The sequence below is a fragment of the Aedes albopictus genome, chromosome 1, assembly GCF_035046485.1.
Source record: "Aedes albopictus strain Foshan chromosome 1, AalbF5, whole genome shotgun sequence".
Lineage (NCBI taxonomy): Eukaryota > Metazoa > Arthropoda > Insecta > Diptera > Culicidae > Aedes > Aedes albopictus.
Window position 1 is genome coordinate 25,289,048 of NC_085136.1, and position 20,251 is coordinate 25,309,298.

The window sequence follows — 20,251 nt, forward strand, 5'->3', positions numbered from 1 at the left end:
ATTAGCAGAATTACGTTTGAACAGTTTTTAGTTTAAGCGATGTGCAGATCAGCGGAGGTGAAATTGAAAGGTGTTCAGATTACATGCGGTCAAACCAACGGGGTTAGACGGTAGCGGAAAAGTGAAATTAACGAGAGCGATAATCTCAACACTCTGTGGGAGTCTATCCACAGAGCGATGAGTACGGCAGCACGGGAGGCGTAAGGCACTGCTCAAAGACGACCTAGGAATGGAAGGTTCGACGAGGAGTGGGTAACGGATGAGAAGAATGTCGGCAGAAGCCAGGATGCTGGTGTCTGGAACCCAGCAGAGCAGGGAGCGATACAGAGAAGCGAGAGCAGAAAAAAAATGCCATTACGAAAATGTGATTCTCCCGGTCACTTTATACCAAGCTTTATACGGTCATGAAACGTGGACGATGAATAAGTTGATCGGAGAGCCTTTGAAGTCTTCAAACGTTAAGTGCTGCGAACAATACTTGGCGGTAAACTGGAGGATGGCATTTGGCGGCGTCGCATGAACTACAATTGCAAGAGATGGATCTAGTGAAGCGAATAAAACACGGCAGGCTGCGGTGGGCTGGGCATGAAGCTCATATGCCGGAAAAACGACAAGATAGAATCATATTTAGCAGAGAACCAGGAAGGGGTCGTCAGCTTCATGGAAGTCCGCGCGCACGTTGGCTTTCTGCAGTTGAGGAGGACCTCAGGACTCTAAATGTTCAGGATGGCCCAGAACCGAGACCAGTGAAGGTGGATACTGCATTCGGCGTAGACTCACCGCTACGAGTTGTAGCCCATCAAGTATCAAGTGTCATTGACTCTCTAAGACAGTATTGACACAATCCTCCAACAGTTCTGGCCACGTCCTTACGACAGCTGAGAGATGGGAAATGGGAAAGGGATATTAGTTAGACACCTAAGAAAGGTAGAGACCTCTAAGGCCTCTCAGGCCTAGGTGTTACAGGAATTTGGTTGTTGATAGCGGAAGGGTGAACCACAAAGATAAGTTTGGTCAATGTTTAGGGAGTTTCAAGACGATATGCAGGAACAAATTTTACGAGTTACTGTTATGTGATTCTTGAGACGAAATTGTTGACTTTCATTTGCGTCTCCTAGACATCCAGCAGCGTCCAAAATCACATGGAAATAACACGAAAAAAAAAAGACGAATTCCAACACCTCTATAGGAAAAAGATAAACTATTTCAATCATGAAATATCCTATTCTACACTACGTGATCCGCCCAATTGTCAGATATGCGAAATACGTTGAATACCGACCCGACTAGAAAAATCTATCAAGTTTATAACACATTGTATTATGATGTTATAATTTTTTTTCTAAAACTTATTGTGTTATAAACTAGGTGCAGGATGATGCTAAAATAACTAAAATTGTAACAAAAAGTACACCGGTATAATCAAAATAATAACGTATTTTGTTATGATCTGATCAATATTATAACAAAATATGATATAAGTTTTAGCTTCAAGAAAACTAGTTCCTATCATATTTTGATACATATATACAAAATGATTTTCTGAATATCAAGTAATTGAAACTAAATTATTTCACAATGAGTTATTAAACAACCTTTATAGCATAATATGATTTAATTGAGATATAATATTTTTAAACCCCAAAGATATTATAACTTGATTATATCACAATGAGTTATAAATATCAGGGTTTGTTATAATAATGTTATATTTTTGTTAGAATCTTCTAGTCGCAAACACTTTTCAATGTAAAACAGCCGGAAGGCGTAGCACCATCAGAACTCAATTTGGCCGGCCAAGTTCAAAACAACGCGGGCCAATGAAAACGCGTGTCAGACAGTTTAAAAAACGCAGCCGCTCGCGCGCACAGCCTGTTAATATCCCGTTGAAGTCATCACATATTGATGTACAGCATAGATTCTACACTAGACTGCATTATTTTATTCTAAAAATACTCAATTCCTACCACTTAACAATCATTTGCTGCAATACTCCTCCCGGAACTCGTTGTCCTGATCGGCCTTCACCGGCAGCTCGTTCAGCGGGCAAAACTTCTGCCTGGACCGGTGCTCCAGCGTCTGCACGACAATGTAGGCCACGTACACCCGAGGCGTATTCATCACCCGCCACGTAAACGGATTCATTGGGTTCGTCTTGTACTCCCAGCTGAGGAAGGCTCGCGCAGGCATTCCCACGTCCTTCCCGGCTGCTACGGCCGAGTAGTTTCTACCCGGCTCGAAATAGAGCGGTTCCTGGGACAGTTCCATCCGGCTGGAACGCTCCCGCTTACTGCCGATCATCTCCACGGCCATCTTGCCGATTTCGCCACCGTGGACGAGGCTCTCTTCGCTGTCCGATATGAACATTGTCACCTTGTAGTGAGTTCCTGTGGGAAAATCATGGTTAAATTGAGAAGGTTAATTGTTAGAATTCAATCTTACGACAAAACGGTGCATCATCTCCGGTAATCATGTAGGCTCGGATGGGCCTGGGTTCCATCATCACTCCGTTCTCGATCAGTCTCCGGTACGTGTTCCAAGCATTGGGTCCAAAGTCGATACAGTAGTGTCCGTCTTCGTCACACTCGAAGCAATCCCCCGCCAGGAACTTCTCATACGACTCGCATCCGATGGCCACGAATGGACACCGCTGCGGAATGGCATCCGTGTAGAGCTGGTGACACCGTAGATGGTTGCAACCGAAAAACTCCTGAAAGCCCCAGAAGAACGAGTCGTTCTGTTTGTTGATGAACTTCTGCATCGGATCATTGCAACCGGCCTGATTGCTGCCTCCGTTCGGGTAGAAATCGACGTGTCCAATCGCTTGGTACATTCCAAGTCCGCCAGGACGTGGCCAGCGCTCTACCCACGGAGTGGCGTCCGTGTGGATGATGTCCACGAATTTGGCATCCGAAAGATCCAAGCGAACGATTGGATCCGTATCGGAGAACATCGGTTCGGCAGGATCCATCCCGGTGATGCGACCCAGCTTCAGACCGAAGTCTCGCTGTAGATAGTACCCTACGTAGCCGCAGACGTGAGCTCCCAGTGAGTGGCCCAGCAGATGCACTTTGTCCAGGTTCCGCATCCCGAGTTCCTGGTAGAGCATGTGGATCACGTGAGCCGTTATGGCACCGACCAGGCGAATGTCCGCTACGCACTGAGTGTACGGAGGCGTTGAAGCCTTGCGCCAGTCGATGATCATTACGCTTGCCGTACCGTCGGGGTCATTTTCCAGGAAGGTGTGGACCAAGTCCTGAACCTACAAGGTTGTATATCGGTTAATAGCTGGATCTCAACTGAAGATATGAGATACATTACCCAAGGTCGATCACCCGACTCGATATAACCGTGTGTAACCACGTACAACCTCCCATTACCCTTAACGCCCAAGTGTTTGACGTCGTCCGGGTCGTTGATGTCAACGAACTTCGGGTGCTCCCGAATGGGTTTGTTGAATATGGGAAACCGAACGTCCACCTGGGCCGGTGACCTCGGGTGGTAGGCTAGGGGACGCTTTTCGTCCACCCAAGGATATCCTAGCGGAAAGCATCCGTAAACGCCGTAACAGCGGGTTAGGTTGTCGTCCAGAGCTGGAAAGAAGAATAACCATTTAGATTCTAAATTCCTGTTAAGAGTTCAGTATGAATTCCTGTAAAGATTCCTGTGAGAATTCATTTGGAATGTATTGCTTTTCATGTACTTCTTTAATTTTTACCCACGATGATCTCCCAAGGACCACCTGAGATTCCTTAAGGAATTCTTTCAAAATTATCAGAAAATATCCGGAATTTTCATATTAGCAAAACTTTTGGAGGATTTCCTAGAATGATATCAGCGATATTTGTTCCAGAAATTCCTCCAGGTATCTCTTTAAAGTGAATTATCTCCCATGTTTTTCTTTGAAAATCTCACCTGGGAAACCTCCTAAAATTCTTAGAGGAATTCCTCCAGAAATGTTCGTTGGGTGTTCTTCAGGAGTTTCTGAAGAAATTTCTTAAAAGGTTCATCCTTAATCTATCTCACAGGTTTTTAATACAAAACCCCCTGGAGTTTATTCGGGCATTCTTTAGGAAATTACTTCAGGATTGGGTCTCCAGTTAGCCTAGTTATTAAGGCTATGGATCGCCAATTCGAAGATGGCGGGTTCGATTCCCGTTCCAATCGGGATACTTTTCTCGACTCCCTGGGTATAGTGTAACATTGTACTTCCCACATAATGTACAAATTCATGCAATGGCAGGCAAAGAAAGCCCTTCAATTAATAACTGTGGAAGTGCTCATAGAACACTAAGTTGAAGAAAGGCAGACCAAGTTCCAATGTGAACGTCGAGCCACAAAGAAGAAGAATAAGAGTTCAAGGATTGCTACAGAAGTTCTTGCATGCATTTATTAAAGCATTTTTGAGAGTACTGAGTCCTCTCAAAAGTTATCAGATTTTCCTTCAAAAGTTCTTTTTTCGGGACTTCTTCTAGATATTTCCAAAAATTTCTTCAAAAGTTACAATTCCAGGAGAAAATGTTTATTGATATTAGGAAATTATTGTTTGGAAACTTCGTCTAGGGTTTTCCATCAGAATTTCAGAAATTTCTCAAGGAAATCTTTTAGATTTTTTTTGGTATTTCTTCAGAGATTCCTTCAGTTATTACTTCAAATATTCAAGCATTCTTTCAGGCATTTATTCAGCAATTCTTCAAGAAAATTTTCAATAGATTCTTCTGAAAGTCTCTCAAGGGTTTCTACAGGAGTTTCTACAGGTATGCCTTCAGCAAAGATTGCTAAGGATTTATTCAGACCTGTCTGCAGGGATTCTTTCAGTTTTTTTTTCCGGTGATGAATTAGAGATTCCTCCAAAGATTCGTGCAGAAATAAGAATGCATTCCTTGGCATTTTTCAAGAAATTCTTCTATGAATACTTCCAGACAGTTCTCCAATTCATCTCGGTATTCTTTCCAAGATGCCTTCAACAGTTCATTTTTATTCAGAAATTTCTTCAGTGGTTCTCTAAAAAAACGTCCAGGATTTCTTCTTTGTTCCTGCAGGATTTACCACTGAAATTTCTCCAGGCAGTACTTCCCTGGGCTTGGATTATATCTTCCAGGAAGCTTAGATTTCAGGCATGTAGTCGATGTGCTTTGCAGTAATGATTGGAATAGCTGAATGTATAATCAATGGCAAACAATTCTGTAAAAATCAGATCTTCAAATCATCTGATATAGTTATACTGATCATGCTACTACATAATATATCGAACATTTGTCGGAAAAATATAACTCCAAGTTGGTGAGAATATTACAAACTGAGGGAGGGTAATAGGCCCAGTCAGACCCCTGAATGGGCAATGTGGGTTAGTGTATGGGAATGCCATTGAAGGTTTGTAATATTCTCCGAGGCTTTCGAAATCCAACAGGGCGCGTCCCCGGGTTGCGGATAGGGGGAAAAGGGAGATTTTTCGCATTTGTACTGTAATCAGCCAATGCGATATTATCTCCTATGGTGTTGTAGTGCGAATGAATGATCTCATTCTATGGGAATTCGAACCTTGTAATGTATTGTTTATTAACTCCAATTTTCTAAGCTTGACAAGGTTTTGAAGACAAACATGAGATGAGAGAATTGCCTAATAGGAAAGTCACATCAGCAAAGCTTTTACATATGCAAATGCTATCCATGGGGTCATGTCTAGCATTTAATATGTATGGCAATGACTGGTTCTTAACTAGCAGGGGTACTACAAGACCACGCGGACAATTCGATTAAAGGCCTAATTGGGGATATCATATTTTCCAGAACTGAAGGGACATTTTTTCCGGGATGACTGGCGAGTCGGAGAGGGTAGAAGTTTCCGTTTGTTATAATTGACAAAACAAACAATCGGGCGCTTTTTCTTTCTTTGACTTGCTTGGTATTTTGTGGATTATTGTTTTTTGGTTTTGGAAGCTATGCGATTCACTATTGAGCCTTAAAATTAAAATTATTTTACATCTGAATAGCATTGATACTGTCAAGTCTGTACCAACACCCTAATCCCACACCAAAATACCCTTTTCCTATCCCATGGCGTTTATGTGGTCAGCAAAGACTATTCAGCCATTACCCCTCCTTATCATCGGCTTTGGACTGACTTGCGCTCTCATTGCCCCACCAAATGCTGCAAAATGAAAATGAAAAATGAAATTTCTCCAGGCAGTACTTAGAGCAAATTTTTGTATACTAATTCCTTCACAAATTGTATTGGCAATTCTCATAAAAAATTCAGCTGAAGTATCACCACATGAATTGCATGAGATTTTTTTAATACTTTTTCTATAGAAATAAATCTACGGATATCTTCTGGAATCCTTTGAGAATCTCTCCAGAAATTTCTCAAGCAACTTTTACTTGGAATTGAGGAAATATCTTAAGAAGTTTTTGACAGGATTTCTTTCAGGCATTCATTTCGAAATTCATCCAGAGATAACTTCGAAAATTGTTTTAAGATTGTTTTGTTCAAGAAACTCTCCAGAAAATTATCAAAAATTGTTTTTGAGAATCTCCAAAGGTATCACCAAAATTATTCAAGAGATTCTTTCAAGAATTGTTCCAGCAATATTTAGAAATCTTTGAAAAAAAAAATCAGAAGGAATACCAGAAACAGTTCTTGCACGAATCCCTGCTAAAATTTTTCAACGAATTCTTGGAGGAACCCTGGGAGGTATTTGCGAACATTCCGCAGGATTCAGAAAAAGTTTTGTGGTATTTCCAAAAAAAATATTGGAAAAACTTTTGAGAAAGTCTGAGAAAATTTCTCAAATTCTAAAAAAAATCTCTAGTTAAAGTTTTAAACGAATCCGAGCAGGAATTTCTGAAAAAAAAAATCTATGAAGCAATTTCCAGTACAATACCCGTAGACATCCCAGAAAATACTTTCGAATGAATTATAGAAAAATGTCTGAAAAAAAATCAGGAAAATTTATAAAGGAATCCCTGATATTCCTTGAGAAAACTTTGGAAACATTTCTGAAGGAGACTGTGGAATATTCTCAAAAGAAATGCATGAAGCAATTTCTTGGGATTTTCTGACATTTAGAAAAAACCGAAGATGATTTCCTGAACGATTTTTTGTATGGATTTCTATAAAAAATATGGAGAATCTTCTGAGGAAACCAATAGACACTTTTCCTGTGTAATTCTGGGAAAAGCTTCAGGAGGATCTGGGGGAAATTATGGAAGAAATCTGAAACGAATCCATTGAAGATGTGTCAGAAGAATTTTGAAAAGGAATCCACGTAAGACTTTTTGACAGGAATTCCTCGAGGGATTCTATGGAGTAATTTTAGAAATAATCTAAGGAAGTCCTTGTAATAGAATTCTTTATTTAATTTTGTGATTAATCTCTAGAATACTTTGGAGAAAATTGTGAATAAAAAGAATTCATAGAGGATTTCCTGCAGGGATTCTTACAAAAAATTCCCGATGGCATTTCAAACAAAAATTCTTAGTAATTTCCTGGAAGATTTCTGTAGGAATCGCCGGAGGAATTCCTGAAGAAATTGCGGAAGATTTTTTTTACTGAGGAATTTCTTAAAATTTACACTGTGAAAAAAATCCCCTGTTTTTGGTATTTTTAGGTATAGTCACCAACAAAAAATAGCTCAACGAGTTGTGGGTTTGGTATTGAGGACTGCCTAAAGTATTGGGGATTTTTTTTATTTATTATCGTACAAAGTGGGCCGAAGGGTCTCAGATTTTCAAGAAACTTTTTCCACAGGTAGGGCTCATGGATATATGAACATAAAAATGAGAAAATTCAGGGTCGCCTATTTGCCCGGAAAAATCAGGTGGAAATTGTTTATTCTCCCTTGACACTACTTACTTTGAAAAATCATAACTCAAGAACGAAGCATCGTAGATACAAAGTTTTTTTTTAGAAAAAGAAAGCAAATTTTCTCTGGAATCCAAAAAAAGTTTTCCACAAAATTTTCTACACTTGATAAAATTTATATGGAAAAACCAGAAAAACTATGCCCGCACTCATGAAAAAATTTCAAAAAAGTATTTTTGAGAAGGTTATTTCATAAGCTTTAATCACTGAAGTTAATGGAATGCACTTTTTTTTATCGTTTTTGAGTTATGGCCAATTTTGTTGAAAAATGTCCAAATGTGCCATATAAGCCTTTTCTTTGAAAAATCATAACTCAAAAACGAAGCATCGTAAAAACAAAGTTTTTTAATGAATTTGAAAGCAAATTGACTCAGAATACAGGCTTACATGGTCGTTTTTCACAAAATTGGCAATAATTCAGGAAAAAAAGTGCATTCCAAAAATTTCAGCGATTAAAGCTTATAAAATCTCCTTCTCAAAAATATTTTTTTGAAAATTTTCCGCGAATTCGTGCATAGTTTATTCGGCTTTTTTTTTATGAATTTTCTCATCGGTGAAAAAAATTGTGGAAAACATTGTTCAGTTCATATTTTTTTTGGATTCCTGAGACAATTTGCCTTCATTTTCATTAAAAAACTTTGTTTCTACGATGCTTCGTTCTTGAGTTATGATTTTTCAAAGTAAGTAGTGTCAGGGGAAAACGAATAATTTCCACCTGAGTTTTCCGGGCAAATAGGCGACCCTGAATTTTTCTCATTTTTTTGTTCATATATCCATCCATGAGCCCTGCCTGTGGAAAAAGTTTCATGAAAATCTGAGACCCTTCGGCCCAAACCCATACGATAATAAAAAAAATCCCCTATTATAGAATTATGTGAAATTTATATTTGTATGGAAACATCGCCAATTACACAAGTTTACAAAATAAAACGAAAGTCGTGAACTTCTGTCAACGACCAAAATTTTTAAAGCACAATTTAGCACTGATTTCGAAACCGTGCTTCAAAAAATTTTAAGTAGAACGGTTTTTGAGTTTTAGCTCAATATCGAGTTTTACAATTTTTAAAAATATGGAATTTACTAAAATTCAAATATCTTGCGTTTTGTTCAACCAATTTCAATTCTTTTTCCATAAATTAAAAGCTGGAAACAATACCATTCGATCATCTGAATGCAGGTTTTGCGTCAGATAGATGAAATTCAAAATATTGGCGAGTTTTAGGGACGATCTCCTTAAATTTTAGCCAAATTTCCAAAAAAATATGAAGAAATGTATTTTTTTCAATAAGAAAAAAAAACAATGTAAAAATTCTTTCTCAACGTTTATTTGACATTATATACAGTGTATCAAACAATTGTCCGTACAGCAAATGTTTTGTCATAATAATTTTTCATTTAAATGTTTATAACTTTTTTATACGTCATTCAAAAACGCTGAAATTTTGACCAATTATAACCCGTATATTAAAGCGTCATTGGTAAAATTTTGAGCGAGATCGAATAAGTTTTCTGAAAGTTATGGAACTTTTGGTAAAACTTTTAAGATTTTTGAACACATTTTTAAAACATTATATCTCAATATGTACTCGATGAATTTTTTTCAATTTTTTTTTGTGTTACATCTTATACCTAAGGCTTTTATAAGGCTTTTATATGAATGTGTGAAGTGAGCGACGTTGCTTAAAAATAGAACAAAAATCGATGTCGAATCATCAACCTTATATGGAAAGTCGAAAAAATTTCCGCTCTACTGAAATTTTTTTCCTTTGCGATTTCGAACTCAGGGCATTATTCTACACCATAAATGATCATCAGCTTACCGAGTTCAAAAATGCTGTAAACTAGTGTTATTATTTAGGCATTGCAATATGTACCTGATGTCATTATTCACATCGAATGCACACCAGTTATTTTTTTTAGATATTTACCTCTTATGTGGGGCATAAGGTCATACAGGTTGTTAGTATTGGGTTTTGCAAAATAAACGTGCACAGCCCACACTCCGGAAGCACTGATCATGGCAAGGACGTAGCTACACGCAGCTCTAACGCGAGTATGATAGCTGTCCAAAACACGACATCAAGATCATCATAGGAGATTTAAACGCTCAGGTTGGCCAGGAGGCGGAATTCAGACCGACAATTGGAAAGTTCAGCGCGCACCAGCAGACGAACGAAAACGGCCTACGACTCATTGATTTCGCCGCCTCTAAGAACATGGCCATATGTAATACCTATTTCCAGCACAGCCTTCCTTATCGTTACACCTGGAGATCACCACAGCAGACGGAATCCGAAATTGACTACGTCCTGATTGACGGACGTGATCAACTACGTACGGTACCGACGGCCGCCTCGCCTCGGTATAATCTGGAGCGATTAAAGCAGCCGGATGTCGCCACCGCATACCCGCAGAATCTCGAGGCATCGTTGCCGGGCGAAGACGAGCTCAATGAAGCCCCTCTCGAGGACTGCTGGAGTACAGTGAAAGCAGCCATCAACAACGTAGCAGAGACCAACGTTGGCTATGTGGAACGGAGCCGAAAGAACCATTGGTTCGACGATGAGTGTAGAGAGATTTTGGAAGAGAAGAACGCAGCAAGGGCGGTCATGCTGCAGCACGGGACCCGGCAGAACGTGGAGCCAATACAAAAGAACGTAGATACCCGGGTAGACGTGAATATCATAATCATATCTTAAAACGATCAAATTTTGATGTCATATCTTAATATGATATTGATGAGATATTCAAAAAGTTGCCAAATATCTGCTCAATATCTCATCGTGATATGATTTCAAAATTAGTATTTAATTTGATCTTTGGAAAGCCTAGTGCAACCCGCTGTATAAATGTCGAAATTTCCTTACATTGCGCATAAAAACTATTTTAAGTTTTCAACTTTCATTATGTGCCGTCCCCAAATAACGTACCCAACTAACAATCACTCATTTAACAGGCACCATTATGACGAATTAATTCAGCATAATGTTGAATAACATTTGAATTATTTTCACGTACAACCTATGTTCGGGTTTTGTTCACACAAATTTGGAGAAGTTGTAAAGCATCATGTTGTGCACCAGCTTAATTTTTTGTTGTTCAAAGCGTTTTACAAATGTACAAGAAAGTTGTTATTCAGCTTTGGCAAAAATAAAATGCAAAAATGTTGAACTCTCACGTGAGTAATTATTTGCTCTCATGTTGAGAACACCTATTATGAAATAAGAATTACATATAAAAGTACCTAAATCCGGATTAGATCTCGAGACCTGTCGATTGCCAGCCGCATGCCTTCCTATCTGCGCCATCCTAGAGATGGTGAGATACAGCACCCAAAGCAAAACATAATCTTCCCTCGAATCTTCCCATGACTCAATAATGATCACCCCTGAACTTGTGTTCAGCAGTGGTGAATTAGCACAGCACGTGGTAATCGACTGAACAACGCCTTATACTTCAACAGCTGTTCAGCTCAAAACACGTGTTTTCCATTCTGATTTCGCTGTCAGTATTTTTATCGCACGGTGAGAAAACTTGTATCGAATGCGGCCAAAAAGTGTTGGTCCTTTTTGAAGATATTGTTTCTAGACGAACTAATTGTGATATTAATATGTTTTTATTTTTATTATTAAATATCGATCTTTAAAATGTATGACAATATGTGGTGCGGTATGGTCTTGGACATGGTGCAGTCACAGCATCTGTTCAGGTAATGTACTCATGCTCAGTCGAAGATCCGTTAAGCATTTTTTTTTATTTATGCTTTTGTCATGGAATCTTGATATTATGTTCAATAAATAGTGCATAAGGATGTTTAGGGATGCTTGAAATGTGTTGATTTCTGAATGCTGTTTGATTATCTAGGTGAATGTGGGAACAATATCTTGTAAATACGACGGGACTGCAATGTCAAATGCATCGATCCACCGTCTCGTACAATCGAACTGCTGCGGAAATAAAAAAAAATATAATAATCAAGGTACACGTTCTCCTTGTTACAGACTAATCATAATAAATAAATGCCTCATTTTTAAATTGATTACGTCTCTTGGCACTCAATGTTAAACTACATAATTCTATTCTGTTTTATTTTATGTGATTCGATTAAAATTTTGGTTCTTCAATAACTTGATATTGATTGATTTGTCTTTATTAGAGAGACTTTCAGCAATAACTTGATAGTCTAAACAGTTTTAGCCATGATTTATCCCATAATCCGAACAAAGTTCCGAGTCAAACTATGACGGGCTGAAGGCGTTTATTTGACAAGTGAAAAGCACATTGTTCAGGAGCATATGCTTAACGATGCATCAGCTTAATAAGATGCAGACAAATGTTTTGTTAAACTCTTTTGTTAAGGAATCAATGCTTGTCGAATAAATTTCTTGTTAAACTTTTCAAAAGTGTTTTAATTTATCATTGTTGATACCTATGAGGAAAGTCGAACATTGACTATTTTCTCAATTGAAAAATCATTTAAACAGTAATGTGTAGAGCATAATTTTAGTTCAGCTATCATTACTATTATTAAGCAACAATTCAGCAAGCTTGCTTGTTTGTGACTTGCAATTGTTAGTTGGGTAACGCTTCAGGAGATAGGGGTTTAATAAATTCCGTAACGCTCCAGGGGAATAGGGAATACAGCCTAGCGTTACGACCCATACAAAAAAGTTGGAGTTATCATACAAAGGCACATTATGGATTCCGCCAGATCCTGATAAACCAACCACCGAGTTCAAAAATATCGAATTTAGCGTTACATAATAAATAGATGTTCCCTTATGTAACCACAAATTTTACAAACGAGCACTGGGACAAAAAGGAAGTAGAAGTGGCCTTCATTTTCAATAAGCGGTTTTATGGATGCGGCAATTGAACAAAAAAAAAAAAACAGAGTAATCGGCACAAAAAAATGCATATAATCGATATTTGCTTTTCTTTAAAAAAGGCATAAAAATATATACCGATTTTATCTGATAGATTTCTTAATCCCAGTTTATAATTATTTTATTTCACTGTCAGTAAACCAGCAGAGGCTTTCCAATTGAGCCCGATGACAACATGAGCTGGACCTCGATGTCGAGCTTGCATTTGTGGTACGAATCCAATAAATGAATCACCGGACAATTTGGAAACTTTATCGGCCCGCTAAGCAAAATACGTCCATTTCGAAAAACGGACCGTTTGATTCTAGATTCAACAAAACATACCGCTGTAGACGACAAGCTTTTTGAGCTTCAACCAACGAATTGCGCAGCGATTCTGCCTCGGGTATACGAACAGACGACAGTCGTGACGACTACGATCTTCTTAATGTTTCCAAAGCTTCTCTGGGCGACAGTTCACAATAGCGCACGTTCAGTGAAGTACATACTAGATTTTTAGCTGTTTTTTATGGCTATAAGGCAAATTCTCCGTTTCTGCAACGAAATTATGCAGGAGGCGTGGGTATTATGATTCCTTGCCTTATTTGGTGCTGTTGGAATAAAACTTTGGAAAACTTTGTTGCAAGAAATGGAGAAAACAATAACACAGTAACCTAAAGTTTTGCTCAAACATCATTAGGTTAGGCAAGGAATCAGGCAGGAGCCAGGCTTTTTGCGTCATTTCGTTGCAGATATTGAGAATTTACCTTCTCACCATACAAAGATTCAGCTCATTACTACAATCTAGTACTTCACTGATTGCGTCCTATTGGTGGAAAATTCGTCCTGTTTTAGGCACAAAATAAACCAAACATGTTTCTACGCATATCGTGTTTAATGTTTGGATCACAAGCTTTGTTAACAATTCAGAGAAAGAGCATAAAATGTGAAATCATCTATAGATAGAGAAAAGTGCTCTCTTAGTTTAGGAAAATATGCAATTCCTAATTGAGCCTTAATTCATTTTTATTTTCCATACCATCACGTCAGTTTGTAAATTTTGGGTGCAAACTGTATTAATATTCTACAATAGAACATTTATCATTGAGAAATCTTAAAAATACTGCTCAAGAACAAAATTATCTCTTCACATTCCCATCTGCAACATCCAGAAATCGAAATATCTGAAAATTACTGCTCAAGATCAAAATCAGTTCTTTGACACATTCAAAATTGTAAAATTGTAAGATCTGAAAACTACTATTGAAGATCATAATTAGTTCTTTCACATACTCATCTACAACATGGCGCGACCAAACCAACACAACTACCATTAACCGCAAACACCTTGGAAAACGTTGAACTTGATGCTCTTGTTACTTCATATTTTCAGATATGAGTCGTAGTGTAGTGGTAATGTGACTGCTCATAAATCACAAGGTCATAAGTTCGATTCTGGTCGCGGCCATTTTTCTTTTTTTTTTTACTCTAATCCATCTGTCAGATCATTTTATGATATTGGTTAGATGTGCTACAGCCCAGATCTCCCCAGATATTGGTCTGATCTTATAACATCAAAATGAGATATTATTATGTTCTTCCCCATACTAATTTTTGATCTTATTTTTGATCTTTTATCTCTTATGTCAAACAAACCAATAGCTAATTATGATCTTGAGTACTTCACTGAGGAATATCAAATAATGATATTGTTCTGATTTTCACTTCTACTCGGGATAGAATACATGTCAATTGCATAAGATGTTATCATTTCAAAATATGCCATTTGCTTGCCATTTAGTAAATGATTAACAAATTAGTATAATAACAACTGAATGTCTAATCTTGCTATCATAACTAATTTTACAACTAGTGAAATATTGTCAATCTCTTACGAATTTAATGAAACATTGTCGTTTTGGAACTGATTAACAAAATAATGACAAAACTTGAAATTTGATCATTCTTATGGAAATATTTGACATTTGTTTGCTATTACTTCCCATCCGAAAACTTGCAATAAATAACTAAATTTACACTTCTTTTGTTTGCTATGAGAATAAGTAATTGTGTTATTGTTCTGTTCTCAATAACTTTATAATGGTATATTTTGCAACCCCCAACCTTATTTTTTTTGTCCTTGGTTTGCCATTGTAATGTCAAAATTTGACATTCTTTAGTTATTTCATCGAACAATGTCAGTTATTATTTTTGCCCTTTTGTCACTTATTTCAAACAAACCAATAGTGAATTTTGCATTCAGTAATTCTGTTTTAATGAAAAAACTTGCCATTATTTTGCAATTCTCTTCTACCCGGGCAGGGAGCAACAACGAGCCAACACCCACTTTGAGGGAAGTTAAGGAAGCTATCCAGCAGCTCAAGACTCTCAAGATGGGCCCGGAAAAGGTGGCCACCTAGGTGCCAGCTGCCTGCACCGGCTAATAGTCCGTACCTACAAAGTGATATTCCAGATCATTTTCCGTCGTCTTTCACTTAAAGTGAATGACTTTGTAGGAAGTTATCAAGCCGGCTTTGTCGACGGCCGCTCGACAACGGACCAGATCTTAACCGTGCGGCAAATCCCCCAAAAATGCCGCGTATACCAGATCCCAACGCACCACCTGTTCTTCGACTGCAAGGAAGCACAGAGTTATAGGAGAATCATGGATGAGAACGGCTTCTCCGGGAAGCTCATTAGATTGATCAAAGCGACGATGGACGGTGTAAGAAGGGTTACAGGCGATCTGTCTAGTTCGTTTGAGTCTCGCCGGGGACTGCGACAAGGTGATGGACTTCCATGCCTGCTTTTCTACATCGCCCTGGAAAGATGAGCCGGGCATAACAGCCGAGGTACGATTTTCACGAAATCCGGCCAATTTGTTTGTTTTGCGGATGATATGGATATATAGCTATTTGGAATGCGACCAGGGTTTCTATAAATTATCCCTCTCTTATTGGTTATTTTCGGTCAAAATTGGTTTTAGGCGGAATTACTTAATAGCTTCTAACGTTTCGGCTATAACTTCCCTGATGAAGGCTTAAACCAAGGGCCAAAACGTTGGAAGCTATTAAGTAACTCCGCCTAAAACCAATTTTGACCGAAAATAGCCAATAACAGAGGGACAATTTATGGATATATAGTTAAAGCATTTGGAACGGTGGCAGAACTGTACAACCGCCCTAAACTCACGATGAACGCGTCGAAAACGAAGTACATGCATGCAGGCGGAACCACGAACGACAGGGCAAGCCTAGGCAGCAGTGTTACGATAGACGGGAAATCTTTGGAGATGTTTTGGGACTTCGTCCACCTAGGGTCCTTATTAACGGCAGACAACAACGTTAGCCGCGAAGTACGAAGGCTTTGGACTCCACAAAAATCTGCGGTCGAAATTGCATGTTGCGTGTAAAGTGTGAATACTTTAGTTATGTTTCCTATGTTTTTACTTACAGGGTTTGTTCAATTGTGAAACGAAAGATTATGTGGTATTCTTGTTCAATTAGATTAGGGGTTCGGCACGTGTGAAAAACTAAAAAAAAAACAAACAATAGTAGTAACAACGGAGCGGCCACGAATCCTCCGGCTGGCGTAGGAACTCTGGACCGTGAAACCATATACCACTACCACTCATATCAAGACCCGTTCCTCATTTCGTTGCAAGGTTCACTACGTTTGATTTGGTAGGAATCCACCGTCACTCGTCCACTCCTGTCGTCGATTTCTGCTACACGGAAGCCCACGAACTGATGATATTTTCGATGATCAGAGTTTATCCATGCCAGCACTGTCCGAGAGTCAGTCCAGAGAACCCGCTTGCTTACTTGAAGACCATGCATTTCTATGACGCTGTTTAATAGGCGCGACCCTAGCACCGCCGCCTGAAGTTCCAACCGGGGAATGGTGAGCATTTTTAGCGGCGCTACCTTTGACTTCGCTGATACTAAAGCGGTGTCCACGCTGTATGGAGTTGTCACTCGGAAGTACAAAACACTAGAATACGCTAATTCACTCGCGTCAATGAAAACGTGTATTTGCAGGCCGGCATATGTTCCTTGGTTGGCACCTACGAAATAGCAGCGGGGAATGCGGATCGAACTTAACTGCGGTAGATATCCCGACCACAATCTCCATCGTTCGTACAAGTCACTGTTGATTGTATTATCCCAGGCAATGCCAGTGGCCCATATGTCCTGCATAAGGATTCTTCCATGGATTAAGAAGAACGTTATCAAAGCTAAAGGGTCGAAAAGGCTCATAACAACCCGTAATACTTCACGTTTTGTTGGAATGTGTTTCTCGGCCAGCACCTCTTGCAGGTTTCAGCGCAACTCTAGAGAGTATGTGAAGTGATCGCTTCCAGGTATTCATCTCATGCCGAGAATAGATTCCACATATGCGTCTTTCCCTGTTTGGAATACTTTATCCATCGCAGTTGACTGCGCACCCACACTTTCGGAAATTTCAGGTTTGTTGGACAGGAAATTCCGTATTTCAAAACCACCTCTCTGTGGCATACCAGTTTAGCACCCTATGCGCAGAGATGCGAATAGTCAGCATTCGCGCATCATCGAACACCGCGACACAACCGCGACAACAATATTCGCGCTCCATCAGACATCGCGACTTCGCGACGTCGCGACGCGCACGTCGTCGGTCGTCAGCGACACGAAGACTCGAGCCGGTCGGACAGGAGAGACCGCACCGCCGACGATCGGCCTCTTTCCCATCGCAGCAACCGGGCGGCAAGCACGTGTCATCCAAAACAGGCTGGAGGCAATTTTGCGGCCATCGGCCGAAACTGTAGTGCGGAAATTTACATTCTCTTGTGAATTTTAGTCACTTGTCGGCCGACGGTTATGTCTGCCGTCCCGAAACTGTCCAGATAGTCGTCGACGTAATGATGATGAACGATAGCATCAGCTGCTCTTGGATAGGCATCGGCGAAGTCTTGTGCGTTGCGATTCTTTACATATTGAGCCGAACTCGGAGAACACGTTGACCCAAAGATGGCCGCGTCCATTACGTATATTGTCGGTTCTACTTCAGGTTGATCTCACCAAAGGAACCTCTGGAACTGTCGATCTTCCTCTCGTATCTTGATACGATGGAACATTTCCTTTCTGTCAGCAGTTAGAGCATACTGGAACATCCGGAAATTGCTGTGGACCGCTGGCAATGACGCTAACATGTCTGGACCTTTAAGCATCAACGAGTTGAAGGACACACCGTCCACGGTCGCTCTCGCATCCATGATCAATCGAACTTTGTTCTTTCTAGAGTTGACGACTATTCCGAGAGGCAAGTACCAACATTTCTCTGGCTTTGTGATTGTGAGCTCGTGTTCCGTGGCTTTGTGCGCATACTGCTTTTCGACGTAATCTAGTATAATCGCCCGCACATCTAAATAGGCTCAGTGTACCAGTTATGGCTATAGTACCTCAAATTCACCATAGTTGATTTTCAACCTTTAATCATGCAAATCAACAAGAAAAAAATCGTGAATAACAGATCACATTCACAAAAGATGGTTGCAATAATTCAAACTTAACAATTCGCTACAATTATGAGAGAAATAAATCATTTTCCTTAACTTTTCGGCTTCTTTGCACCCTATTTCGCCATAGTGTACCAGTTATGGCTAATCCCATAAAGAATGCATGTAAATAGTGCGAAGTGGAAACCAAATTAACAAATGTGTCCATATTTGGTACAGGGTTCCTATCATTAGTACACGCTGAAATAAATACCAAAAGTAGTTTTGGCTCCATTTCTATATTTTTTCTGTAAAGTATGAAAACTAATCAATCATTTGACATATCGATGACGTTCGCCGGTCTTCTTCTTATTATTGTAGAAATAGTTTTCTTTAGGTAGTGCGATAACTGGTACAGGCACCCTAAATAAAAATGGAAAGGTGTTTGTATATCACGAATAGGCTCGGGAACGGGCTAACAGATCGGCATGATTCTTTCACTGTTGCATTCCGCCAGGGCTCCGACGGGTTCGTACGAAAAAATAAGTAGGCAGGTAGGACGACGTTTGTCGGAACTGCTAGTGTTAAATAAATGAATGAACCACGTCGTAGATTACATTCCCTAATACCGAATCCAGGAAGCAATACGATCGCATATGTTGTTGAATAGGATCCAAAGTTAAGGCGATATGAGTACAATTTACACGCGGTTCAATGGAAGCATGTACGCATATGGCCTCCACTTTAGCATCTTATTCCACATCATATACGACTTCGTGTTGGCTGGGTTACGGAACTGAGGTTATGTGAAAGCACTTCCACCACGCCTCTTATTTATCGTAAACTAGTACTCGATTCTGGAAGTAACTTCCGAGATTCTTGTACAGGTACCCGGGACCCTACCAATTCCAAATCTCTGGGAAAGTAAGCCGGTGGTCTCCCATTTCTAAGGTGGACTTGCCAAGGCATGGTCGCATCCAGAGTTGCATCTTTAGGCTGAACGCCGAAGGAGAAACCAGATGGATAAACCACATCAACACTAGGTTCGGGATTTGACATAATATGGGATCATCAAAGTAAAGATGCTGGCTGACTTACTGATGAAGCGTCAGGCTCAACACATAGAAAAAACGAGAAGAATCATCCTTGTGGATGAGTGTTTAAGAAGACATATATAGATATAAGCAAATGTGATGCTTACTTGGATGCTCAGCAATCTATGGTGCTAATTAGACTTTTGACTTGGGGTTAGTTTTATGTTTGCTATTCCAATATATTTAGGAAAATGCTTCTTATTTCTTCTAGCATTGTTCTATACAATATTCATTATTTTGCGTTCATCGTAATCTTCTCTTACATGGGCTAATATGAAAGGGTTTAGCTATTTTTAGTATTATTTTTCAATTATTATGATCTTATTTTACTTTTTGATAAGAAACACAAACAACCTTAGGTCATGGCCGCCTGTCGCCAGCAACAAACAATCACCAAAACTTACGCAGTGTGTTATTACTAGTTAACGTCACATTATGGATCGTGTTGAACAGGCTGTTGTTCCACTGATGGTTGGCCATATACAGCATGGTTTGCAGCAAAAACCCGGTATGGTTAGTAACTTCCATGGCGTCACTTCTTTGTCGTATCCCTCGCGAGCTTATCAGTTATACGTCATCTGATGACGGTCCACCACTTTTCACCCTTTACCCTCACTATTCACTCTATGTACTTGATACACTCGCCACAAACACCCAATTGACAGACCGCAATTTGACTTTTGACCGCTAATTCCTCCGACTATTTAACAATTAACAATGCTCATCTCCGACTTAATCCAACTTGGTACCGCACTTGCCGACTTGTATGGTAAGACTGCGCCATCGACTGACTGATCATCGTACTCGCCGTTGTCTTCGACAACTCTCCTCCATTATCAATTATAAAAAGCTATGTGTGGCAAAACGAAATCATAACTAATAACAATTATGATTCGCTTCGCTGTAAAGGAGGTCCTCCTAGTAAATCAACAGTGCAGAAATTACGTTACGA

The 20,251-nt window shown here is 39.5% G+C and overlaps 1 protein-coding gene across 1 annotated transcript; it reads right to left on the bottom strand.

The window, feature by feature from the left end:
* Window positions 1–1,919: 1,919 nt before the first annotated feature.
* Window positions 1,920–20,251, bottom strand: LOC109428378 (pancreatic triacylglycerol lipase-like). Its single transcript, XM_019704101.3, has 4 exons — window positions 19,704–20,251; window positions 3,322–3,593; window positions 2,443–3,262; window positions 1,920–2,387 (listed from the first exon to the last, which is right to left on the bottom strand). Exons 1-4 carry the CDS (start codon window positions 19,825–19,827, stop codon window positions 1,978–1,980), a joined length of 1,626 nt encoding a protein of 541 aa, XP_019559646.3. The 5' UTR covers window positions 19,828–20,251; the 3' UTR covers window positions 1,920–1,977.

Bases quoted from the DNA above. Each gene is read 5' to 3' on its own strand.
- LOC109428378 (XM_019704101.3), bottom strand. From the start codon at position 19,827: ATGGAAGTTACTAACCATACCGGGTTTTTGCTGCAAACCATGCTGTAT. The intron at 3,594-19,703 runs GTAAGTTTTGGT...TCTTCTTTCCAG, and splicing joins AACTAGTAATAACACACTGC to CTCTGGACGACAACCTAACC. The intron at 3,263-3,321 runs GTAATGTATCTC...ACAACCTTGTAG, and splicing joins AGTCGGGTGATCGACCTTGG to GTTCAGGACTTGGTCCACAC.